This window comes from Truncatella angustata (genome assembly GCF_020726525.1).
Source record: "Truncatella angustata strain MPI-SDFR-AT-0073 chromosome Unknown BKA67scaffold_3, whole genome shotgun sequence".
Lineage (NCBI taxonomy): Eukaryota > Fungi > Ascomycota > Sordariomycetes > Amphisphaeriales > Sporocadaceae > Truncatella > Truncatella angustata.
In genome coordinates, this window is record NW_025763383.1 from 3,043,112 (window position 1) to 3,068,521 (window position 25,410).

Genomic DNA, 25,410 nt, shown 5'->3' on the forward strand with positions numbered 1-25,410 from the left:
AACTGTTGCGCGCAAACCTCTGTGCTTCGAATTATGAACATGGACCTCAAGATAAGAACGCGTAGTAGTGAATATGTAGCCAAAAGGTCAATCCTTGGGCAAATGGGGAGTGAACCTGATATAGATACCAGCGGTCAGCCAGCAAGCAAATGAAGAGATATTGCGTAGTCGGGATGATCACGATGAGAGATTCGGGGAAAACGTGACTAACAAGTGCTTGTCTGTTTTAGCGATTGGAGCAAGATAGCAGTGGATTCTAGAGTGCGGGGGAGGGGACACTAGACTAAGTAAGCTTATGAACGGCCAAGATAACCAGCCTCAATTTCGGACGGGCACTTCTCCCAAGGGTCAATTCGTAAATGTTCTCTTGGCGAACACTGTATGTTTCGCAGCTTAGATTCTCTGTACAGATGTTCTTCCGGAGGAATGCAATTGTCTGAAATTACATGTAAACCCAAACCTCGACAATTCTCAAGGATCTATTACTACATCAGAGCTTCCGCACCATTGGCTTTACCCCGTGCTGAACTTATCATCAATATCCACATTCGCCCCAGCAGATGATCCAAATATTACCGGGGCCCAGACTGCCTGCCGCTCTCACACCACTCACAATGCCCATACGCAACGACATGCCTAATACAGTAATATGGGGGCTCGTGGCTGAATTAGTATAGTCTGTTGCCAATGCGGTCCAACGTAGCGGTCCGTCCAAGGCAACGACTAGTCAATTGTTCCACTTTCTTTTCCCATTGGTGAGGATAGTGGGAAAGCTTTAGGCAATTCCCAAACTAATACTATAGATGCATTTTCGCGTCAGGAAACTTTAAAACATAAAGAAACGCGGACGATCATTCCCCAAACGAACACTTCACCAATGTGAATAAACTCATTTGCTTAAGATTCATAATCTTCTGCCCGGTTTCTTTTTAACCACCGGACGTGTGCATACGTTGAGTTAGAGTATGTCCCACAAGCGCGCCTCTCAAGGGTGGTTTGCTGTACTCCTAGTTATTCTGAATGCAAGATATACGACGATGTAGGTCATTTCAGTTTTTCTGTGACGAAACAATGGCGAATGTGTGGGTCAGCAAGGGCGCCACGAAGAGTGGACGAGTGATTCCCGCAGGCCTATGCGTCTGCTACATGGTGCACAGAAAGAACATGAACAATCAGGATACAAGTCGGAGGTCATGAATTGTATCGAAGCAGAACGGCGAAAAGTCTCACGTGTCTAGATCTGGACATCTTTGTGGTCAAAGGATCAATCAGCCGTGGCGGTAAACAAATACTTTAAAACCATTAGGTCAGAGCATGAGTGACCTGTGGCTTCGTGCAGTGTTAGTTGAAGTCATTTTGTTTTGCATTATATATCTTTGGGATAAGCAGCAATGGTTTGCTACACTCCACGGCGCAAGCATTGATAGAGTCCGACTAGACTAGGGCAGTGAGGTCGGTGAGGATTGAGCTTGGCTCAACGCATTCCATGGATCGTGAAAATACCTACCAGAACACAGGCAAAAGACAGTACTCGCACTTTGATATCTGCTTGGCGCCGAGGCGTCGTGGATGCCTCTTCTGGCAATCGCTGGAGTGTCAGTCTCTACCATTATGCAAAGCTCACTGCTCATCTTCGAGTCAATAGATTGATGAGGTAAAAACGAAATTGCTGCCAGAGCGTGACCAGCGTCATCTCAGACTTGCAGCGCTGGAAGTTTCTGGCCAAGACACTTGAGACTGAATGGTAAGTAAAATAATTATCGATTGAAATTCTACGATGCCAAAACGGAAGTTTTGTGTTATTTCCGCTTGCTCCCTTGTTTTTTCAAAAGAAAGACGCTATGCACTCTGTCACCTGAGAGAGCATCATTGGGGCCTGGCGGCGGACAAGGTTTAACTGCTTCTTAGTCCGAAGACACGTTTAGTTCCATCCTGTTGCGAGGAGGTTGTCGACTTTGCTGAGCTGCCTTGCGCACGAGTCACGCCCATCATGATCACACAACCTGAGGTAAATCTCAGGTACACTCCCATCATGTTCAAACATGTCTAGATTGTAACTCTAAGGGCTGGGCACAGAGGTCGATGAATGGGAAGCAGGTGCGTCGATGTCACTCGAGAGTACTGGCATCAATTACCACGGGAAATATAGGTTTTCTAGAAACGATGACCGAGCCTCCCGGTAAATCCCGAAGTTTCGAGACAACCCGTCGCAACACAGAACAGCCCAAGACTAAGCCAAGCACCGAAAAGAGCGTATGATTATATCGAACAGAGTCTGATGTTTTAGTCTCTCAGTTTCTTATGCCAAGTTCCATGTCAACATCACCGTACTAGACTAAGCAGAAACTTCAGTAAATTCAAGATGTCTGGGCCTCTGGCGGTATCAAGACTGTCCTGGTCAGTGGCTCAAGGTCGAACCATATTCGAGCAGAATTTAACAAGCGAAATAATTCGTTATCTTTCCCCAGCTGTACGGTTGGCTCTTCCCAGCCTAAAGCTTTCAAGCAAAGCACAGATATGGTAGAGGATTAATGGCTGCACCACGTCTGTCTGATATCAAGAACAGCGATACGCTAATTATGGGTGGAAGGCGTTGGGAGCCGAGTTAATGAAAAGTCCTTTGAATTATTTCTGTACAGATCACTAAGGCATAGCACATAATCTTGTCTTGTGATTTTGGTACAGGACGTGTAGTAACAATTGTACAAGCCCACATCATCGGCTGTTGCCTTTTTTTTTTCCCCCTACCCCTTTGCAAGGTTTACTAGGGAGAGCATTGCGCCATAACTACTTAGCGAGCGGCATGAACAAATTAAAAAGCCGACACAATGGTGGCCAAACCACAGTGTTGCACAGAAAACCATGATTGGCAAGCAGACGCTAATTTTTGCCCATGAATAATAGGCATTTCACCTGATTATCAATAACTGCTTTCGCCCATACCCTGTCAGGGGAGGACCGAGCATTTGGGAGGCGGCCGAATTGGGTAGTGTCCATCTCATAGGAACATCTTGATATTGTAAAATTATTATGTGCATTTTGTGAAAAAGGTTCCTTTCATGAACGCTCGTATGTGCTAACAAACAGAAAATAACAATGGTTCTCGAATCAATGCAAACCGCTTTCTCCAGTTACAGCCATGTGCTTCTGGCACTTGACGAGGACCTTGACTTGCTCGCTTACCTCCTCCAATCTGCTCAAAACCTTCTTGTTACCGTCGGTAAAGTTGAGAATTACATAAGGAATACCAGTCTCCTCGCAGAACTCTCTGACAAATACCTGCACCTTTCTCAAGTTGTGTCGGGGAACTCGGGGGAACAAATGGTGAACAGCCTGGAACTGCAGGCCGCCGTGGATAAAGTCCAGCCAAGCGGGGCAGTCGACGTCCATGGTGGTGCGTAGTTGACGTTGAGGAAAAGACTCCGTCTCGCCCAGATCCGAAGTTGGCATGCCCCAATGAGACAACGTAATCTGGACATGCAAGGGCATGGTGACGACGTGCGATACCAACACAAAGGCAACGCGGATTGTCCACGTGGGCAGCGTGCGCCAGAGAAGACAATAGCCGAAGAGGAACCAATAACAAGCCATGAAAGTGATTTCGGTAGGTCGGATCCACCATGCCTTACTGCTGCCCAGTGATGAGGATTTCCTCGACAGGACGTGCAACCATGACAGCAGGTAGAGGTTGAAACGCGCGATACCCATGACAGGGTAATATGTGTAGGCCTGGTAGGGCACCATGAAATCCGCTACTGCATCCCAGTAAAAGACGAAGCCATCATAGTATGTCGACTTGATTGACTTGAAAAAGGAAGGGCAGGTTGCGAAGAGAGGGACGTTCTGGATATCCGGGTCGTGTTCGGGGTGGTTGGTCACCAAGTGGTGAACATTGTGGCTACTCTTCCACCAACCCATAGACAAACCGCAACAAAAATCTGCGATGAAGAGACCGACGAGAGTATCCAAGGCGAAGATGTGAGTAATAGCGCCGTCTGCACAATCAAAGTCAGCAGTTGTTGAGCCAATGAATTCGAGCCATGTCATGGGTCGCCATGCGAACTCAAGCATCAGAGAGTGGAAAATCCAATATGAACTTACGTCCCGCATCGTGTGCAGTAAACATGATCTGGTGCCAGAAGAGCCCAAGGAACACTGCCGAGGTCATGTACCATTCGTATCTCAGTGCTACCATGAAGATGGTGAAGATTGTCGTGTACCGGGCCATCTCCTTGCCGTACTCGAGAAAGGGACAGTCGTACAATCCTGCATCGCGCACTTTCTGGTGCAGTTGGCGGTACTTCTGAATGATCTCGGCCTGCACCAGGGGGTTTAGGGATGGATAGACGGAGACATCGCGATCGATTTCTGCCTGCATACACTTCTCCGTATACTCTGAAGCAGTCATGGATATGGCCGCGGATGCATCGGACTTGGCAGTGCCAGCGTCTGTCCTTCCATTGAATCGCCTCTTTGCAATGAGTTGTTGCACCTCTTGTGCATCAATGCTGCTGCACTCGGACGTCAGGGAGCTGTGAGAGGATTGACCCGAGCAGTCATCCTCGGTGGTGTTGGCACCGTCAACATCAGTGTCGGAGTCGCTGACATCCTCTACTAGTGCTTCTTCTTTGGTGTAGATGCCTCCCCGGATGGGAGGAGCCATGTTAATCCAGGGTCCAACATGCTTCCGGCCGATCCGGTACGCTTTCATTGTCTTCAATGTAGCGTCGCTGTGGTACCTGCATTAGATTGGGAATGTCAGCAATTGGCCCGGATCGTTCGGACTTAGGGTTTGTAAGCTGCCCGACAGCCCGCCACGCAGGATGACTGTGCACGCGCCGTCATATTTAGATCTTGACACCGCCAAATGTGGTTATTTCCACAGTTCCCATCCAATTGATTTTACAATGCACGTTGGTTGATTCAATACGACTGCGTTCGTCATGGACGATTGACTTTTTGCAATATTTTTGAGACAAATGAAAAAGCACGGTGGACAACTTACACTTTGATCTCGTCTGTCGAATCGCGACCGCTGCAAAAGAAAAAGAAAGGATCAGCATTTGGTCTGTTCTGCCACCTGCATCGCTTTGTCCATGTAGTCTACCAAGACTTGACTTTGCGTAACAGTCGCGAACGGTTTCGACTGGCTGACAGGAACGATGCGCCCCGAGAGTATTCGAGACCGGTCCGAGGATGACTTTGGGAAATGCTTACACCATGTGCATAATTGCAAGGCGTCCTCCGGGATGTTTGTCCACCCATGAGTCGAGTCGCAAGACGTAGTCCTCGAAGATGACGATGATGCGGCCGTCTGCAATCATTCCCTCGACCTCGCATCGCGATATTGTACGGTCGCGGTCCATCGTGTCGGTGTCGGTACGGGCGACGGGTAGAATTCTTGTGAGATTGTTTGCGACAGATATCTGTCCTTCGGGGCTCGGTTCAAGTGCGTCTCGGAAAGCTGTCTGTCTGCATCAAGAGCAGAATCAGAATCCGAATCAGAACCAGAGCACAGTGACCACACCCTAAGCCAGTGATTGCGACGGACTGGGGGGTGATTCTCGTCGCCTCCGGATTGGTCAATGAGAGAGTACTGGTTCCAAGTCTCGTCAAATGACAAGTACTATCGGCAAACGAGGAAAATAGGCTGCAGTGGTGGTTGAGTGGTGGATAGAAGGAGTGGTTTGCCAGTCAACCTTTTGGTAACAGGGACGGGACAGGCACATGCAGCAGGAGCTTTCGACTATTTTACTACTTTACTATTTTTATTTTTATTTTTCCAGAGGGCGAGAGACTACAAGAACACGAAAGCTGGCACGCGGCCAAGGGATTGGCACAGAGGCGACTTCCTCGGGAACATGCGACAGGAGATACGGCACCTGGCCTTTTGAGCGCAAGCGGTGGATTATCCTAGGCGAAACCCGCACCTGGTGGGTTCTGTTCCATTTCGTGGCTTTTCAATCTGCTGCCAATCTCGCCTGTTTCCTTGGAAGAAGGGACAATCTTGAATATCGGTTCGAGCCTAGGCCTTGCGCCCGCCCATATTCAAAGCTAGACATGCCAACTATGGGACCGAGGGGATTGCGCTGAAGCAGGGGTAGGAACAGATTCCCGAGCTCTTTTGCGAATGCCCTGCGAATGCGCTTACGGGTACCAAACGCAAAATCCTCCCAGACGCTCGGGTTCAATTCGGGTCGGGTTACATCCAACGATCCACGCCTGGTTTTGTCGTATGCGATACGACAAAACAGCCACCATGTCAAGTGCGAATGTGGGGACCATCTTTTACGTTAGAAAGAATGAGGAGCCGTGATAAGCTAGCGACTCATTGATTGCTGGGTACATGGTGAGTAGTTTTCAGGGACCGCGTACTAAGTGAGAGGTCCTGACTAGGTAGTCTACTGTAACTTGCTGAATATCCGCCCCAGTACGAGCACATACCCCATTGAGGTCCCCATCGAGGTCTCCATTCAGGGGTCCTGTACGGGGCGGATCTGGACCCTGAGGACGCGAAACTTGACTAGAACTAATTATTTTCGTCATGGGGTTTGGGGCGCAGGCGGAGCGCCCCCCGAGCTAATCACCATCCCCGCACCTCGGCGTAGGCCCATTTTGGCCGTTGAGAAATGTTGGGATGTCACACTCATTTCCTTCCTGCGATTGACGCTATTTAGTGGTCGTTCGTTTCCTTCTTATATTGCTGCCTTGTGGTTCGGCCCATCTCCCTTTCCCCCGTGTCGCAAGTAACCTCTTGCTGGATACTTCCGCGTGAGATGAGCAAACTTGCCTCCTCGCAGTATCGGACCGGCTAGAGATGCATGTCCACGCTAGCCTCCGCCGCCAAGATCGACAGGAGAAAGAATGACGATCTATTGATGATTGAATCAACATGCGGCTAAGCGGAGTCCGACGGCCAGACTTTTCTCGCATTCATTTATTTCTTTCATCCGCGTCGAGGGCATCTGCTATCGCCATCCAGCGCCGTACTTCTTCTACTCACGTTCGAATGACGACAACCACAGCTGTAGTTTCTCCATGATACTACCCAAGTTCAACGGTCTGTCTCGTAGCACCTCAACAATGGTTAGATCGATTGAATATATCCCGTAACTCTTGTCAACACGGGCACATACGACCATAGCTCTTAGAAAACTCGGCATCCCGTCCGCTCTGCCCTAGATAATCTGAGAAGCGCTGGATTAGTACTCAGATCGGTGACGGCTGGGGAATCCCCGGTGTTGTATGTTCTTCTTTTTCCTCCTTTTTTGAAATATGCTGCAACATCTGAACTATCGTGGAACAGAGAAGAAAATGGTATCATTAAAACTTTAACATACGTCGTAGCACTAGTCGTGAGCTGCGCTAACCGTCAGCGAGTCGTTTCGTCACTGCACAATTTCGACGAAGGAGAATATGTAGTTTATCTGAGCCCTCGCTTGCTAGCAGCGAGTAGCGACGATGCTTCTTTGAGTTTATAATAGAATGAGTCGGGCAAGCCGGCAAAGTTCAAGACATCCTCAATCGATGTGTCCAATTGTTTGATGTCCGCCGAATTTTCATCGCTCACTCGACGAGGCTCGGCATTCTCTGCTTCGGTATGTGAAGTGCGTCCTCGCAGACGGTCATTAGTTCGCTTGAGCTTTTCTTGACCATCAATTGGCGCATTTGGTTCTAGTGCCACCAACTCAGATGGGCGCGGGGTCAAAGGCAGCTGTGTGCCACTGTCGAATGGTTGATCGTAACTTGAAATTGATGTTGTGATATCGCTTTGATTTGTCGATGACAGCGCTGGTGTTACATCATTATGTGTATGAATCTGTAGTTGCCGCTTTGAAGACTGGGACTGATACAAACTGCGATGGTGCTGGTTCTATTGTGAAGGTCTCAGGGGTCAAACCGTACTGAAAATTCAATGAAGCTAGATCCGACAAGTTTTGCTTGTAAAGAGATGTAACATTTTCACATACAGATATACATCAATCGCGTGTCTCACATATCGGGAGACTCAGGGATTGCTGCTTCTTCATTGTCACTTTGTACAGGCTGGAATGAGATGTTTGACAAAGTTATGGGAGCAAGCTGGAGTGTCCGATTAGGAGAAATGTAGTACTGCAGATACTTCCATGGTTACATAACCGACCAGAAACAGTAAACGCTTCCAGTTAAGACATATAACAACCATCGAATGGCAGAAATAGAAGCCCTTCAAAATAAGGAGGCCTACTACAAGTCTCAGATAAAGCCATGAAGCAAGTTGATCATCGTTATGGAATCATGATTTGTGCTTTCCCATTCGAGGCTGCATGAACGGCTGCTGCAACCCCTTTGTCTTTCTCTTCCCAAGGGGTTTTCAGTTAGCATAATTAGGTGGTATTGTGAAGCTCAAAGTACGGCTTACAGGACCTTGCACAGGCCCGGAAAGAATGTCTGTCTGATCGCCGATGCCGACTGCCTATATAAGAGGAACCGTATGTCCTCTCCCTCTCTTGGTTTGTCGTGTCAACCTAGTCAATGGCTTAGTGGTGCGTTGTTATATATTATTTGCTAAATACTTTGAGGTATTAATGCTTCTCTGCAGAATTGCGATCGATTATATACGACTAGTTGTACCGTCTCGTAAACGCTCGGCAGGATGATGTTTGACCATAACTATCGATCTTGTATTGTAGCCCGAATGAGGATTTCTGAGACATACCGACTCTTTTGAAGGAAAATACCCGGGTGGTCCACATCCATCAGGTGGCCATACACGAGCTTGGAAAGTACCTCGCTAGATTTTTTTTCTCGGACATACCATGCAATAAGTATATTATCTTGCTAGACGAGATAATGAATGACTACGCCAATATCATTCCTTTAGCAAAGCTCACACGCCAAATTCCTACTAGTTGTATATTCCTGGAAATCAGATAACGGCCTTATCCACGTCCGTTAGCAAAAACTACATTTGCGCGAATCCCGTTCCTCAACGACAACGACAAACGCTGTGCAACACTGTTTTATAATGGTTGCATCCAAAGAATGGAAGCCAGAGACCTGGTCATCAAACCAAGCTTTCGAATTATGATGAAACCCAGGCTTCTCCGGGATCATGATAGTGGGATTGGGTGGCGGACGGGCTGACAGGAACACCGCTGGGATCGTCGCAAGCCGTGTTTCTGCGTTTCCAGGAGCTTGCGGCGGCGTATTGTCCTGGGACGGTCAAGTGGATCCCGGGACATCAGGATATCGAAGAAAAGGAAGCTGCTGATCAACTTGCCAAGGAAGACGTAATGTTAGAGGCGAAGGAAGACTGCCTGCCCATAGCCGCATGGATACGGCGGCATCTGAGGGTAAAGAGGATGGAATAATTCGCCTAGCGGTGGGAGGCACAAGAAGAAGCCCAGTACAGAGATGAGCATTTATGTAAGGTGGTGTCGAAGAGCTTCGTCTCATTCAAACGACCACACTGCACAGGCTTCTAGCAGCAAGATCTGATCACGGCGACTTCGCAACATATCACGAGCGGCTCCGGCACACGGACTCGATTAACTCCTACAGCTGTGGAGAAAGGAAGACACCAGTGCATAGTTTCCTTTACAGAAAACTACAGAGACACACGTTGCTTCCAAGACATGCGCCAAGAGCGGTTTATACATGATATCTGGTGGAGAAGAGTGCCCAGTGGGCGCGGTGTGTAGAGGCTAGCGGCTTTTTCACGAGGATGTGCCAGAGATGAAGGGCCGTTTGGACTGACGGCCCAAGTTGATGTCTTTACTTAGGTCCCGCAACAACATGGATCGGCACGTGCGCACGCTGGAATGTATGTAGATACTTATACCTCCAAAATCCTGCGATGTATGGCTCTGGGAGCCGTGCTTTGCCCTAACAAGGGACGGTCCGACAGAGAATCGACAGGGGTCTAGCGAAGAATCGATAGAGGTTTAACGAAAAATCAATAAGGGTATAACAGAGAACGCTCACTCTGTTGAACGACCAGCAAACTAGAGATGGACTATACGGGCTACCTTATGGGCTCAGCTTAGTTAAAACTTTCTATCTTGCAGACCTGCTGAGCCGTGTTTGCCGGACACGTGTCTCCGCCATCGTGGGGATAGAACTGGGCCTCGAAGGAACCGAGTTTGAGCCCCACCGTGCCGTCGGCAGTACAGGTCGGTATGCCGCAAGCTCCGCTGTCTTTGATATTCACCGCGACGAGCTCGGCCATGCCTCCCTTGTCGGCACATTCCTTACGGAGGTCATCGAAGGCCTTATCAAACATAACGTCGATCTGATCCTTCAACAGCCAACCAGGCGTTTGGAGGGATACACTGATAACCATGTCGCAGGTCTCATGATTACAGATTCTGTTCTGTAACGCGAATTTGGCACCCATGAGTGCCACGCTCCCGATGCCGTCCATAAAGTATCCGAATCTCTTCCTGCCCTCATCATAGTCGGTGAGGCCGCCGCCGTTAATGCCACACCGAATCTTTTGTAACCTCGTGGCAATTCCCCGTTTCCCCAATCCTGAGTCCCCGCGGAGCAATAGGCTGCCGTAGCTGCTGAGATCGGCGAAGTCATCAGCTGCCGTCTGGACTGTTGCGGCACGTGCCTGTCGCAGTGTAGACGACCGCGACGACAAGGCCACGGGGTTCCCAAGGACCTAGACGACACACATACACACGTTAAATACTGTATCTCGAAACAACATAGTCGGCATAGTATACACACCGTTTGAGGGAAGAAGAAAAAGAAGCCTGTAGTAGCCACCTGAATAATGTTTCTGAGATGCATAATGGCGATCAATCTCGATGATACGTTGCTGGGCTACTTTGGACGCAGCTCGATTACAAGAGCAAGGATAGAACAAGAAGAAGAAGATTGTATTTTTCGAAGTTGATAACACTAGTGGTTGAAGATGGCAGTATCGTTGAAAGTTATAAGCTTTTAAATGGTTAAAGTCTTTCTATTTAAATACCGGGGTAACATCACCGTCCCGTTTGTAGTGTCTCCGGCGCCTGTTTGAAGTCGCATTCATGCTATAGAGTAATCCTTATGAGACGGAGGATCTTACGACTTTTCGTCGTATTTTAAGGAGTTAGCTGAGCAGGCTGAGCCAGGATGCGATTCATCTACCTGTTAAGACTGTTTTAAGCTTCATGATAGTTCGTATAAGGCCTATCTTTAAATGCGGTGGAACCAGGGGGCTTATTGTTATGAGTACTTAGCACACCGTGAGACTATATAACAGAAGGGGCTCGGTCAATAATCGTAAGATCTTTGTGGCTCATAGGTAAAGGTATCCGATTAAAAATAGAATATTCTGCACTCGAGCAGCCGAAATCATACTGACTGTAAGTTTCGTATATTCGTGGTGTATGCAGAAACCGTATGCCGTCTGTCTAACGTCAGATTTTTGACTTGGCGGTTTTCAGCTGGGAGCAACGTCTTCGCAAAGAGTTTGTAAGAATGTGCTAAGATGGCTGTCTAAGCCACAGGCCAAGTCATAATCCTGAAACTCATCCCATAGGGATATCAGAACAACTTCCTATACTTGCGAATCGTTCGTGAAATGGACCTAAGGAGTATATATTAGCGTTGGAGGGACTTCTTCTCACAGAACTTGCCCAAATTTAAAACTCACTCATTCAACCTCGAAAACGGTAGCTTCCTAATATATCACCGCCAACCATCATTCAGCATCGCACCTAGCAGTTTTACCTTCCCGTTATACCAAACCATTATCGCTTATCACAATGAAGCTCTCCACCCTCTTCACCGTGGCCCTCACGTCCGCCCCGGCTCTGGTCCAAGGCGAGTGCTTCGGCGGGGACAAGAAACGACCCGATCACGGGCTCGAGGTCATCGAGTTCATGTACTCGGCCGGCTGCGCGTTGCAGCAATCTGGGAACCTCCAACCTGGCAAGGAGTTCTGGAAGTCGACCAAGACCAGCGACGGCATTTGCGTCAACGTCAACATATGGAACAAGGGCAATGACGGCAAGAGCCTTACAAGCAGCCAGGCCATCGACGCCTGGACCCGGGAGTGGGTCGGCTGCGAGCATGGGGGTAGGACGAAGTATGACGATGGGTTCGAGTATTCGTGAGTCTTTCGGCCCCTGCATTCTTGACTGGATAGGTGTCCTTGTAGCGAAGACATGCTAATTATGGAACGGAATAGATTCTGGTTAAACTGTGAATAAAATCGTGAGGGAATGCCACTAGTAATAACCTGCAAGTAGAGGGAGGGTGTTGACAGGGAGATGAGCAATGGGGAAATTTTGATATGGCTTTACAGTTTTAATGAAAGAAATATCCATCTTCACTTTTAGATTCCCATACCCTCGAGCTTCTCTTCGGCGTTCATATAATTCTTCCGTAAAGAATTATTGACATCGCGGGTGACCCTTATTATAAAATCCTTGTATTTAATTAAGGGTATAAACTTTTAAATAGCCGTTTCAAGTTACCACGTAATCTGCAATTTCATAACTTATATTAGACTTTTATTTCCGGTTAAACAATGCATACAAATCGACCGGTGACAGCAGTCGAATAACGCTATCGCAGCTAGAGTCCCACAATGGAAGGAAAAAAATGAGAGGGGCAATGATGGTACAGCCCCTTTTTGAAGCCACCCGTGAAGACATCGTCGTCTTCTTATATCGCACCACAAGTCACATGTTTGAAAACAGCGCTGTCATGCCAGTTCAATTGAGATTAGGCTATGTTGGTATTGCTTATCTTCATAGAGCCTACAAACATTGACACCTTGGTAAAATACATGAGCTAATTTACCGTATGAGTTTGTCGTTTGGTATGTTCCTCCGACCCCTCTTCTGCTACAGGAATGTTCCGGCCTCCCGCCTGGCCAACGAGCCATCGGGTATCGCCTTCAGTGAACTCAGCTAACCCTTACAGACCATGTTAGTGGAGGGTATGCTGAACACAGTGCCCGACGCCAACAAGGGTGTGACAGAGGAACCACTCGTGTGTGTTTTACCGTGGCATGCACACCCAGACCTCCTAGACGACCCGGATGACGGGGGCGTTGACTATGGTGACCCGTATTTCCGCAAAGCCAAACGATCACTCGCTGTTGAGCACTCAATGAGCACCGGTGGTTTCAAGCCGCGTTGGGCTGTGGACTTTACGTCGCAGACTCGACGGGACGAGCCACAGACCTCGAACGCCGCTAGGAACTAGCGAACATCCTAAGCGTGACGTGGAGAAACATACAGCTATGAAGTGGGCAGATATTGGTCCTGAAGAGGGTAAGCTTGGCCACGATGGACGTGGTGTTAGTATCGATCCACGCTCGGATGAGGGCCTTGCCGGATTTGAGCCCACGCTGTTCACTCTAAAGACGGCCCTGGGGCCGGAACCAACGCGAAAGAAGGTCAATAAACTGCTCCGACGGCTCCTCAGCGAGCGTGCCCAGACGGTTGAAGAGCGCATGTTTAACGTGTAGTCACAGCGGGTCGCAGGCTAGGTAACGCAAGACTGTATTTCGTCGAAGTATCCAAGCGGCAATCAGGGCGACGACCTGATTGCCCTTAACAGCGATAATCACCGTTTTATCATGGTATCCCAGGGATGTGGACCTCAAGATTATGTCCTCAAAGCAACTGCCCAGAAATCGGAGCCTGCGGCTTGGGTCTGTGAGTCAACCACCCCAATCCACCTTCCCAATATCCCATTGGCACTTAATGAGCTCGGAATATCCGGATCCCTCTATCACCTGGAATAACCTACCTCAAAGATTCAGCGTGGGGGGTATTATGGGAAATGCGGTACACCCTATTGCTCTACTGTGGAGTTATATTACTAACTGTGCATTTGTTTATAGCCGAGCACATTCTCGAACTCTAGTCCATCTCTCGGTTTCTCACAGCCATCCTCGATGGTGAGCTGGCAGCAGTCCCATCGATGGGTATGCCGCAGATCTTCTTCGCCAGCATGTCACAGCACGTCGTCTACAGCTTCCTGAACATTTTTGACATTTGGAAAGATGAGGTGTCGCCATACACACCTGCGGACCAGTGCCTTGCATTTTGCGGCTCCACGGCATATACGCAAGGCATGATCGTTGCCGAGTCATACCTCAATGCGCTGAAGAAAAATGTTAGTCCCCCCTCCCCTTTCTTTGCAAATGGAAGGAATTACGCTAAGTTCGATGATTCTTTATTACTAGGCTCATCTCGTGATTCATATAACCTTATTTTATTCCTAAACCTGAGACTGATAGTCCCCCATAGACGTTTGGCTTCGAACGGCCCATTGTGCCCGGGGAGTGGTCCGACTGCTGCCTCAACCCTACATGGAGTAGTGCCGAGAACGCATTTGGGTTTATCCAGGAAGCCATGGCAGTCTTTGACTACTACGAGCACACCGACGTCAAGGCTCGCCACCAGTGGGCTTACGGTTAGGTTCGGACCGTGATAGCGCATTTCGAGGACGCCTACTGGAAACAGTATAATATTAATATCTACGGTCGGATGCAGGGTCTCTGGCGGGACTATATGAGGGCCCACATGGTGAGAGTTAGTACGTTTGCGGAGCTCTGGTGTTCACAGCGTCTAGCTGAGCTGGAAGTCGTATGACGGAACGAGCACCAGGGCGCCCTGCTTGCTGTTGATGCGAGTCGACAGCTCCAGGCCGTCGCAATCTTGGCGCACGTGGTTGCACATAGGAACAGGATCAACCAGAGAAACCAGTTCTCCTTCGACAGCACCATCTTCCAATAGAAACTAGAGGTATATTAGTAGGTTTGTACCATGGTTACTATCTGGTCCGGTAAATTGTTCTTTGGTGGATTTGATAGCAATTAGTAATAAACGCGATTTTAAGTGAAAGTAACTGATAGGGTATCGAAACTAAATTATGCTATTGCAAAAATGTTGTTTTCTGTAGACGTACTATATAAGTGCTAACACTGGAGAGTTTCGGAAATCTTTTGGAGCTTCATATTAACTGAGGCAATTCTTGTGCCGACGCTCGACTAAATACATACGACTACGCGCCGCTTTAGTAGCTTGCCAATCGTATGCATCGCGTAGTACAATTAACATTAAGGATTGAATATGCGACGACCTTTCTTGTGTATCTCATCACATTCTTCCCAAGCGGCCTGTCGAAGTACCTCGGATCGTGCCTCGTAGTCTTCCTTTTCGTCTTGAGGCAACTGATTATAGAGCCTAAGCAGTTCACTTCCTAAAGGCGAGAACTCGTTTCCTTTCTCCTTTACATCTTGTCCAAATACCTGCGGAGCTCGCTGCGGGTACGGAACCAGATCGTTCCGAGATAGTAATGGCCAATGACGTTGACCCTCAGGATCAACCCCATCACGATGAAGCGGCCCCCACGTTCCGTTCTGAGCCTGCGGTCTCGGGTGTGCGGTAGGGAATTGGGCCGAGTGCACAGGTGGTTCCGATCTCCGTGCCATTAGCCTGGCGTATTTCTTTGCCTGGACGACTTTATTGGCATAGATTCTATTATCCCTGACTTATACTGTATAAACATGCTTCAGATCTACACAACATATACTAGGCGGTGAAACTCGTCGCGTAATACTAATAGAAGATAGTAATAATAAACGAAGAGATCAATCACCTAGATATCCTTGGGGAACCCCGACTTTGGACGCCACTATTTCTTACTTTGACCACCAAGAACCGCCATGTTACAATGAAACTGTTTGACCGAGGATCCTCCCTTAACACGCTTAGATCCGGCTTAAATGCCCTTTATATTACTATAACCGCAAATCTCATCGAACTTATTTAGCGTTTCTCGAAAGAATATCCGTTCGATACTAATATTCAAGACGTGAACGGAGATATAGCCCTCACATATACTGTATATTCCTTATATTTAAATATAGCCTTATTATTACTTCTAGTCCGTCTCGGTACCGATATAAATCATTTACGCGCTTTTATAATAAAGGGTGTAAAGAACGGACTAATGTTTATTTTATATATTCAATAAATAGTCGTATATTCTCGGCTTTTAGCCTTTTTCTTTATTATAACAATCAAGCCCGTATATACTTTCTTCCCTCGAACTTTATCAGCATTATTGAAGTAGTAAGTGTTGGCTGTACTATTATAGCAGGAAGGCTAAGCGGATCATGTCGGCCTTTGTCGGAGTTGTTTTCGACCTGATCATTATAAGGCCTGAGGGATGGGACTTAGAGATAGCTTTTCTTTGCCATGCTTCTTCACACTTTTGCACAGTTAGGCTTTTTCTTTTTTGTTTGCAGCAGTACATTCGGAAGACAACGAGAATAGCTCGTTGTCGCGAATTAATACTATTTCGGTTATCGACCTCATCCTTTCCACTCATTACTTATTGATCAGTCTACGAACGAGCCTGCGAGCTCATATTCTCAACCATGATCATCTCCATTCCTTCCGCTGCTATTAACGTCAAAATCCTTACTGCGAATGGCTTAGGGAGGGATATATGGACCTTGGACCGACAAGAAACCACTGCTTTCACCAAATAGTTCTATATAATTACGACGTTGTATTTTGGCGAGGTATTTCTACTGAAGTTTTCCCCAAAAGATTTATCTTCGTATCTTCCCAGGTCCAATTGCTCAACGTCTATTCTCAGTAACAATCACCTTCAGTAGTTTGTTCGGCTTGGCATTCGTCATCACGATGGTTTCTCAATGACAGACAATCAGTTATAATTAGAAAAACTGGAGAGTCGAAGGCACTGGACACTGTACAAATGTCAATGTCATTGCGTGAGCAAATGCTGCAATCAGTATTACTTTGGATATTTAGGTGCTCGCAATTCCACTTGTTAAAATACGGCGTCTCAATCTTCAATGGAAAAGCAAGGCCGGAGTGGCATGCACGTTCTATCTGGGAACCTTTTAAGAACTTTCGCGTCGACCTCCTACTACCTTATTCCTTGCTGACAATTATAGCGTGACTGTTATAAGCATAGTACGCTTAGAGTCTTTAACAGAGTTTCGGAAATCTTCGAACCTAACTTGGGACTACTAGAGAACCTCTCTATGGTCAACCATAGAGATCACGACTGGTATAATATGTGCTTGTATGCCGACTATGGGACTCGATATTACAAAGCTAGTGACTGGTTTTGTCAAAACATCATGCCCTCCAGAACCTAACTCACGGGAACCGGTGAAGCCGTTGGGCAATACCAGGCAGCAAAATCTCAGCACTACTGATTCTAAAGAAAGAAGTCCAAATTATTTAGAGATTACGTCTTTTGATGACACATGACATTGGGCCGATCCGTGGATTGGCCGCTAGTTCGGAAATTCGTAGTCCGGCGCCCGGTTGTCAACATACAAATGAGAAATAATTCTCGTGCTGAGCCAATCGCCTGGAGGGGACACTGGAAAGATGAAGAGCAGTATGTTAAAGGCTAAGACGTTGAATTGGCGAAAAGACACTAATATTGCTATACTACGTCCTATATATGAGATGTAAGAGAAGAGAAGAAAGAGAAAGAACAGTTCATCTTCCTGGTGTCATTATAGTCGAAAATAAAATTCTATCCGTTCTTATTTCATTATATTCGCTGTCTAAAGTCTCCAAGGGTAATGTGGACACAATGTATGCTTCCAGGCCTCGAGATGGGGTATCACTTCCTGAGACCACCACTACATACCCTTCAACTCTTTCACTGTCTATGAGTTATGTTTCGACAAGCTTATCAAATCACCATTTATTGCCATGGCCTTTGATGCGACTCGTCCTGAACAGGGGTCCCCGCCAACTTATTTGGCCTGTCTACTGGTACCTGAGGAAGTATGCTCTGGCGGCTGAACTATCCGCATCAATCGGGCATATTGTACTAGACCATGTCTTGGAATACCTCTTTGGATACTTTCGACCCATTAATCCCGAGTACTATGCTTGGCGCCGACAGTGCTGATATGGTGAAGTTGCCTGCATTAGGGTGGCTTCCTCGACTCACATGGCGAAGGCTTCTACAACCGTTATGCCCAGAATGATGATCCTGATAAGAGTAGATTCATTTCATGTTTACAGAGAGTTCCGCGTTATCACAGCGTCACTTGCATGTTCGTTGCCTTACCTGTATAACGTGTACTTCATCTTCAGGTATGCTTCTCAGCTAAGCATGTCTGATTTAGTTCTTAATCCAAACTGCATTTCCTTGACTTATCTTGAAATTGGCCTGCCAATTGGTCACCAGTTTCGACAATCCTGTACCGTCAGTTTTGGTACCCTCATGTTGACTTCTTGTTACCACAAGTTCGACGAACAACTTGTAACAAAGATACGGCAGCAGGCCAGTCTGCCTTGTACCGGTACAAAAGAGAATGCAAATCTTCATCGCATCGAATGGTGGAATGCCTTACGTGTCAAGGCAGCGCTGAGCAAGAAGCTGAATGTCTCCGTTTATACTTCCAGGCTCTGATTCGGGATGGCCTGGTGGATTTGGAGACATAAAACGTCGCAAAAAAAAGGGAGTATAGAAGCAAACTTCCGTGCTCTGGACCGAAGTGCTGGTTTTGAGGTCTTTCACGACGACAGGACGTGAGAACACCCTGTAGCTCTAGGTTGGGAAGTCAAGTCCTAGACCCTAATTAGCCTCGGTGGAGGGATAAAGATCCTACCGTAGTAAAGTCGCATTGAAAATTGCATTTGAAGCAATTGCTGCACCCTGGCTTCTCCTCATCGCACTAGGAAACGTAGATCGATCAGTACCGCTTTCGGCGAAAACGATTATTCCGAAGCATCGTGAAATTTGCAAGCACGGCTCGATCGAGTTAGTGCAACCATGAATGACGAGAGGCAGCAGTGTCTAAAAAAACAGCCGAGCTTGATCGTCGAGGAACGTAGGTTCTGCAGTGAGTTTAGCCCTTGGAACGTCCACGAGGCGGGGCCTTTGTTATCGATCGATGTTCGTTTCTAGGGTGCTGAACTCTTCAGAGAGCGTCTTACGGTGAAATTAAGGTTGGATAGTTCACGAGAAAAATAGGTTTCCTAAAACCCGAGGCTCTGTTGTTCCTGGTGCAAAAGACTTTCATGAGCTGTTGTTGGAGTTTTTTCTGCCTAAGACAACCTAACCAGTGCCGAGCCCATGACGAAAGTATGCGCCCTGACACCTATTGGCCCTAGTCGATCTGCATCGTTGGATCAAATGGGGCATCCTAGGGTCGTTGTATTGAATCCGAAGAATACGAGCTTCTCGGTCTCATCGCCGAGTTTTCCACTAACATCGCTCAGCAACATAGTTTTACAGGTGAATGTGAATACAAGTTGATAGCTGAACAATGCATCACAGAAGATACGATCTTCCTTGCCACCGATCACATCCATTTCTTAGGGCTGCCTGGGTTATTTTGTAGTTGCATCGTATACGCAAAAGAGGTTGAAGATTCTGCGATGTCTAATTCTTCAAGCCCTTCCTCTTCTTCAGGTCTCGTAATAAATTTAATTGGGGCTTTTTGCGTATTCAGCTTCTTGTTGTGCTGGTAGAAGTGCTTGGTAGTCATCGCATGATATTTTCGTGCCCCTTCATCGAAATTTTGCTCGTTAGAAATGACCTGACCCCGGTGCATACACTTGCAACGGCCGTGAGAATGACGATGATCTTGTGGTTAACTAAGAAATTGACGCCGTGCATGTTCAGCCGAAACTTCTACCATGATGGTTGTGTTGATCTTTTGGTTTTGACCACACGGCACGCGGTGTGCTCCATACTAAAAGCACTGCTCGTGCCGTGCCCGTGCTTTCAGAAACCCCATGGGGCCTCAATGATGTGTAATAAAAACGGGATCTCGTATAATCTCGGTTTCGTCGTAATAATCCTTGTCTTTTCGCTTATCTCTCTTTTTACTTGCTAGATACGTTGAAAAAGGCGTGGTTCCCGACTCAGAATCATGCCTTCTCAGCCGCACACGGACACTTTGGTTTCAGTTCTGAAGTGAATAAAAGACTCGCTGGTCGACACTTTAATACACTCCACGGATTTGACGCCACGAGAATTCGCATAGCCATCGTCGCAATGGATATCTCCATGATTGCTAGTGGGCCATTACTATGGCTCGCTGGGCTTTTCCTGACTACAACGGTCAGTGACATTTTGTACTAATCTCTCCTACTCTTATTCACAAGCTTTGATCGCCTTTGGATGGAAGTCTGATGGTTGAGCAGTTCATCCTCTATTGGATATTTCGACTCTGCTATAATGCATTCTTCCATCCACTCCGCATTTATCCCGGCCCGTGGTATAGAGCGGCAAGTCGTTTGCCCTACACTATCTCTATTTTTCGAGGTGACGCTACGCACAAGGTCAAAGAGCTTCATAACAAATATGGGCAGGTCGTGAGAATAACGCCAGATACATTGTCTTATACTTGCAGTCAGGCATGGACAGGTTAGTAGTCTAACATGTCTGCTACAATCAAACATGCTTACAACAGTTTAACACGTCACATGTATTTTCCAGATATTTACGGGAACAAACAATCCAATCAACGTGGAAACCTTCCAAAAGACCCGCTGTTCTATATTACACCGCCTGAAAGTGTAGACACAATCGTGAGTTGTGATGCATTAACGAAAACGTAGAACACTGACTTAGCTGGATCTAGTCCACTGCCAGCGACACTGACCATCGACGGCTTAGGCGACTCCAAGCCCATGCGTTCTCGGAGAGGGCACTCGTGCTACAAGAGTCGTATTTACAAAAGTACACTGACCAGTTTATATCATGTTTGGAAGTCCAAGCTAATAATCACGACGGCGTGGTTGATCTGGTAAAATGGCTCAATTTCCTTACCACTGACCTGATTGGCGATCTATCATTCGGGGAAACATTCGGTGGATTGGACACAGGGAAGGTCCACCCTTGGCTTGAGACACTTTTTACAACGTTGAAGACCTTCACCTTTATGCGTGAGATTCTCCGTTTGCCCCCTTTCATCATAAAAGCTGCAATGGCATGCATCCCAAAGGAGATGATGGAGCATCGTCAAGGGGCATTAGCGTTTGGTGCTGAGGCGGTTCACCGCAGGCTGGCGCGACAGACGGACAGGCCGGACTTCATGTCTTATATCTTGAAGCACAACGGGGAAGAAGGGAAAGGGTCAGTTGCCAACTGTCCAGTGCACAAGGATTCAATGTGTGCCCTGCTAATATGCTACCAGAATGTCACAAGCTGAGATTGAAATGGCTGCTATAACATTTATTGTTGCTGGAAGCGAAACTAGTCAGTACTCTTGTGCTACCATTTTTGACGTCATGTTTGACGACTCAGCTGTACTGACAATGCTTCAGCCGCAACAATGATCTCGGGCACAATGTATATCCTCCTCCGCAGTCCCGCAGTTCTTTCTGAGCTGACAAACAGAATTCGGTCCGATTTCAAAGACAAATCGGACTTTACATTTGTTAAACTGCAGCAACACGAGTATCTCAATGCTGTCCTGAAGGAAGGTCTCAGGCTGTACCCCCCCGCACCGGATACTCTTTTTCGTACGACGACAAATAAGAGTGCCATTGTAGCCGGAAAGATCGTACCTGCACACACGAAATTGACAATGAATCTCTGGGCTGCCAATAGAGATCCCAACAACTTTTATAGACCACTTGAGCTCATTCCCGAGCGTTGGATGAAGGCCGCGCCGCCGGAGTTCCATAATGATGATAAAGCGGTTTTGAAACCGTTTAGTACCGGGCCTCGAGATTGTATCGGGAAAAAGTGAGATCCTATTCTCAATTGATGCCTATAGTCAAAGCTGACAGTTATGCATAGTCTCGCGTGGGCTGAAATGCGTATCATCCTGGCTCGATTAGTTTGGAACTTCGACTTCCTCGCATTAGAATCTGACAGTAAAAGGTGGATAGAACAACAGAAGATATACAGTCTTTGGGAAAAGCTACCTTTGAATGTCAAGATCTCACGACGGAGTTTTGGTGCTTCAGCCTAGGTAAATACCAGGCAACGATGCACAGATGAAGTCCAAGTACTTAGTAGTTAAAGAGAGACAGGCTGCTGCTTGTCATTAATTGGCTTAGGATCAGATGTAGCTGCCGGTGCTTAATTACGCTCTAGACTGGCTGTGGTAGATCATCAAGGGTGAAGGACAAATCTATCAATAATAGGGGCACAGCAGGACCAGTGTCAGACAATAGTGTTGCAAGGGAGTGCTACGGTGCTAGTATTGACGCGCTGAGCCCTACTCTCTATCATAAATGGAGGTTTACATCCTTTGCATACCTAGTCAACTGTCCAGGTCGCCAGGTTTAACAATCACAGCCGACTGGATGAGACCCGATGCCGCACCATTTCCTAGTCATATAATCCAACCGACACGGCAACGGTTTGACAGCAACAGGAGCTTGCGCAAGTACAAAACAATGCAAAACTATACTTTATTGATTCATAGATGGTGCTTGTAGTGTTTCAACAGCAAACGACCCTTGGTAGATTGTGCTGACTCCCAATAACGCCTCTGACCACTAGTGTGAGTAGACTGTTGAGGGGCCAGGCCATGGCGCTTTCCAACTGCTACCGCAAGCTCGGGCGTCACCGTGGAATTGCGGAGATTGAATCTTGGCAACCCGTCTGTGGTCGCCATCAATGCTCCTTAACTCATATGTTGTGATCAACGAGATGCACAATGCTGCATCGTTTAGGACCTTATCAAGTCAAAGCTACTATCGCAGGTGCAAGTAACTTGGACAATTTCGTATTGAATTGCCCTAAGTTCGGTGGCACAAACACAACGTCTGGTAGCTCCCGCCAATCACAGATCGGGACGTGAGCTGCCTACCATCCAACGGGCACAAGATGAGCTCAAGATTTGTCTCTGAATGGTGGAACAGGATACTTGAAGCGAGCTTCCAACAGAGGAGTCTTGATACAGTAATGGGATGATTGAATGAATTAGAGTTGTCTCTTGTACTCATTCATAACGATAACCTTATTAAATATAATTTGAAAGAATTTAAAGTTAAATCATATTTAATAACAAGTAAAGAAATTTCAATACTACGTGTTCTTTTTTTTTCTTTTCTTTTTTTCTCTATTATAAACCAAATTGTTATAAACTAATTCCCTTATAATGGTTTATGCTTGGTTTTTACTTGTGCTGTTTTAATCTGTGGATATAGCTAGCTCTTACTGCAATTCAGTTCCCACACCTGCACGAACCCGAACCTCTTGCTGTGAGCCCACTTCCATCCAGTTTGGGTATCACAATTGCTTGTTCTGATGAACAAATTACGAGAAAAGAGCAGAGATGCTCGCTTTGATGTCCCCATCGACATACGTCGCGCGTTCTTGCGCCTCGAGTTCCAGTGGCACGGCGGCTTCAAGACCCAGACCAAACCTCACGAGCCTTGTTTGGCCCTCGTCTGCCTCAACCATGTCCTCATTAGGCCACTTCAGGACGCCCGGCGTCGACTGTCCCACGCCCAACTCAAGAATGACGAGGCGTTGTCCTCGTCCGCGCGTGTCCGCCTGGAATTGTTCCCACTGTTGTTCCCCACGACCGAACGGCCGCTCGTTGAACCAATGCCCAGCCCGGACACAGATACTCATCTTACCCCTGCAAAATCGGCACAGCGGGATCTTTTCGGGGGCCGCCAAATGCTGCGTGATCGGATCCAAGAAAGGAATAGCAGCATCCAAAAAGGGGGCGGATGGTGTCGTGGCGTCTGGCCGACAGTTCGCCAGACATTGCAGGACAGCGTAAGTGCCCTGGGGAGTTGACAGGGCGTCCTCATCCCAACCATTTGCGAGGAAGAGTCCGTCTGCATTGGAGGTCCTCACGTGGGTCTTGATGCCTCGATTCCGCAGCCAAGATATTAGGGTCCTGTATACCGAAGAGCGAGGCCACGATTGGATCATGTTTAGATGTGTAAAATAGTAGCTCCATCGGTCTTGTTCCGTAGGCCAGTCTGAGAACCCAAATACACTGTACAGTGTTGTCAATCCGTATTTCTTGAAGCCCGGGAAATGTTTCGAGAAGAGGGCTTGTGATGTATAGTCTAGCCCGTCAGAGGCCGAAAAGCCTGCTCCTGCACTGATGAGGATGGCATCTGCAGACAGCAGCCACTGACGAGCACGCCCTAGAGATTCTGGTTGACCGAGCGGCCTTGGGATCACAGACTGCTCCGAATGGCCAGTGCCTAACAGTTTCTGGTAAATGATAGTATCTGCCTCGGAAAATGTATTGAAAATCACATCAGTGATAGTGGTATTGTGCTCCTCAATCCAACGCAAGGTAGTCTTGACGGCGATCTCAGATGCTTCTGAGGATGGAAAGGCGAACAAGCCCGTCGATATACAGCATATCGCAATGGCCTTTCTCGAATTCGTGGTAACCAGCAAGTCCGCTTCCCGCAACATGGACGTGTAACAGTCTGCAAGCTGGCTCCTCTGCATGTCAGTGGGTGGATCTCCCCTTCGCAGCTGAGGACCAACTGTATGTATGATATATGGCGCCGGCAGGCAGTGACCTCTCGTGGTAACGGCGTGGCCGGGCTGCAGTGTAGCGGAACCTTGTGACATTAGGTCGTAACATTCTTTGCGTAGCGCGGGCCCGGCCCAGAAGTGTATGGTATTGTCAATGCAGCGATGGCTGGGCTGAAAACATCCGAGCATCTGAGAATTGGCAGCATTCGTAATGGCAGTTACACCAGAAAGAGTCGTAATGTCGCCTTGCCAGCAGAACAGGTTGATCTGTCCTTGGTTGAGCGTATCTACGACTCTCTTGGGCTGGAGAGTATCGACTAACGTCAGAGAGCGATGCGCATGAATATGTTCGTAGACGGTGCGAATGCTGTCCAATATGAAAACAGGAAGCTCTGGTTTGACTGGACGCTGACACAGAAGCTGGCGCAGTATCTGCAGCTGGTCCGAGATGGACCAATCATCGATATATGCAAATGCAGGGCTGCATTTTTGACGTTTGTTCGTTGCGCTTTCTTCGCCGAGTAGATGCTGTAGAGCAGTTTGTAATGCTAATGAGACTTCCATATTAGCATGCGGCCTGTTGGCTGAAATTACCTACTCAGGCGTAGCTGTCCCATAAACATTAGATCAACTGTTAGGAGGTTCAGATCCCAATCATGCTTTTTCTATGCGCTCTGTGAGGCGTATTTAAATTGCAATGTTGGATTTATATGTGGGACGTAGAATTATTGTACAAATCGCCGTGTAATTACCAATTGTCTCGGAACCAAATTGCTGCCGGGAGGCTAAGCACTTCGATTTGATGTTTTCAAGGGGCTCAATAAGGGGTAGTGCCACGGAATTAGCTCCTCTTAGTGGCCTTTAGCAGACGGAGTGGGCTGTAGGGTTGCTATCTCGTCGGGCTGGCTAATACGTCACGAAACAACGGCATTATTAATGAAAAGGCTGTATATATTGTCTAACGTTCGAAATGATTGTGGAAAC

At 47.5% G+C, this 25,410-nt stretch overlaps 8 protein-coding genes across 8 annotated transcripts; 3 read left to right on the top strand and 5 right to left on the bottom strand.

Moving 5' to 3' along the window:
• Nucleotides 1-3,010: 3,010 nt before the first annotated feature.
• On the bottom strand, nt 3,011-4,808 carry BKA67DRAFT_562015 (fatty acid desaturase). Its single transcript, XM_046102565.1, has 2 exons — nt 4,102-4,808; nt 3,011-3,995 (listed from the first exon to the last, which is right to left on the bottom strand). The coding sequence occupies exons 1-2, from the start codon at nt 4,709-4,711 to the stop codon at nt 3,109-3,111; spliced, it is 1,497 nt and encodes a 498-aa protein (XP_045960111.1). The 5' UTR covers nt 4,712-4,808; the 3' UTR covers nt 3,011-3,108.
• Nucleotides 4,809-7,423: 2,615 nt separating this feature from the next.
• On the bottom strand, nt 7,424-8,030 carry BKA67DRAFT_534752 (uncharacterized protein; the record flags this gene model as incomplete). The annotated part of the gene is made up of 2 exons (XM_046099909.1): nt 7,424-7,791; nt 7,997-8,030. 2 exons carry the CDS (start codon nt 8,028-8,030, stop codon nt 7,424-7,426), a joined length of 402 nt encoding a protein of 133 aa, XP_045960112.1.
• A 1,839-nt stretch (nt 8,031-9,869) lies between these two features.
• BKA67DRAFT_562018 (uncharacterized protein) lies at nt 9,870-10,960 on the bottom strand. The gene has a single exon (XM_046102566.1). It carries the CDS (start codon nt 10,777-10,779, stop codon nt 10,282-10,284), a length of 498 nt encoding a protein of 165 aa, XP_045960113.1. The 5' UTR covers nt 10,780-10,960; the 3' UTR covers nt 9,870-10,281.
• A 781-nt stretch (nt 10,961-11,741) lies between these two features.
• Nucleotides 11,742-12,092, top strand: BKA67DRAFT_534754 (uncharacterized protein; the record flags this gene model as incomplete). The annotated part of the gene is made up of 1 exon (XM_046099910.1): nt 11,742-12,092. One exon carries the CDS (start codon nt 11,742-11,744, stop codon nt 12,090-12,092), a length of 351 nt encoding a protein of 116 aa, XP_045960114.1.
• A 1,136-nt stretch (nt 12,093-13,228) lies between these two features.
• BKA67DRAFT_657756 (uncharacterized protein) lies at nt 13,229-14,414 on the top strand (the record flags this gene model as incomplete). Its single annotated transcript, XM_046107164.1, has 4 exons — nt 13,229-13,450; nt 13,505-13,646; nt 13,880-14,109; nt 14,244-14,414. 4 exons carry the CDS (start codon nt 13,229-13,231, stop codon nt 14,412-14,414), a joined length of 765 nt encoding a protein of 254 aa, XP_045960115.1.
• Nucleotides 14,415-14,564: 150 nt separating this feature from the next.
• On the bottom strand, nt 14,565-15,430 carry BKA67DRAFT_657757 (uncharacterized protein; the record flags this gene model as incomplete). Its single annotated transcript, XM_046107165.1, has 2 exons — nt 14,565-14,735; nt 15,128-15,430. 2 exons carry the CDS (start codon nt 15,428-15,430, stop codon nt 14,565-14,567), a joined length of 474 nt encoding a protein of 157 aa, XP_045960116.1.
• A 4,714-nt stretch (nt 15,431-20,144) lies between these two features.
• BKA67DRAFT_515164 (isotrichodermin C-15 hydroxylase) lies at nt 20,145-21,934 on the top strand (the record flags this gene model as incomplete). The annotated part of the gene is made up of 6 exons (XM_046097704.1): nt 20,145-20,379; nt 20,452-20,531; nt 20,597-21,090; nt 21,152-21,213; nt 21,282-21,705; nt 21,760-21,934. The coding sequence occupies 6 exons, from the start codon at nt 20,145-20,147 to the stop codon at nt 21,932-21,934; spliced, it is 1,470 nt and encodes a 489-aa protein (XP_045960117.1).
• A 1,295-nt stretch (nt 21,935-23,229) lies between these two features.
• BKA67DRAFT_515057 (uncharacterized protein) lies at nt 23,230-24,990 on the bottom strand (the record flags this gene model as incomplete). The annotated part of the gene is made up of 1 exon (XM_046097696.1): nt 23,230-24,990. One exon carries the CDS (start codon nt 24,988-24,990, stop codon nt 23,230-23,232), a length of 1,761 nt encoding a protein of 586 aa, XP_045960118.1.
• Between the last annotated feature and the right edge of the window lie 420 nt (nt 24,991-25,410).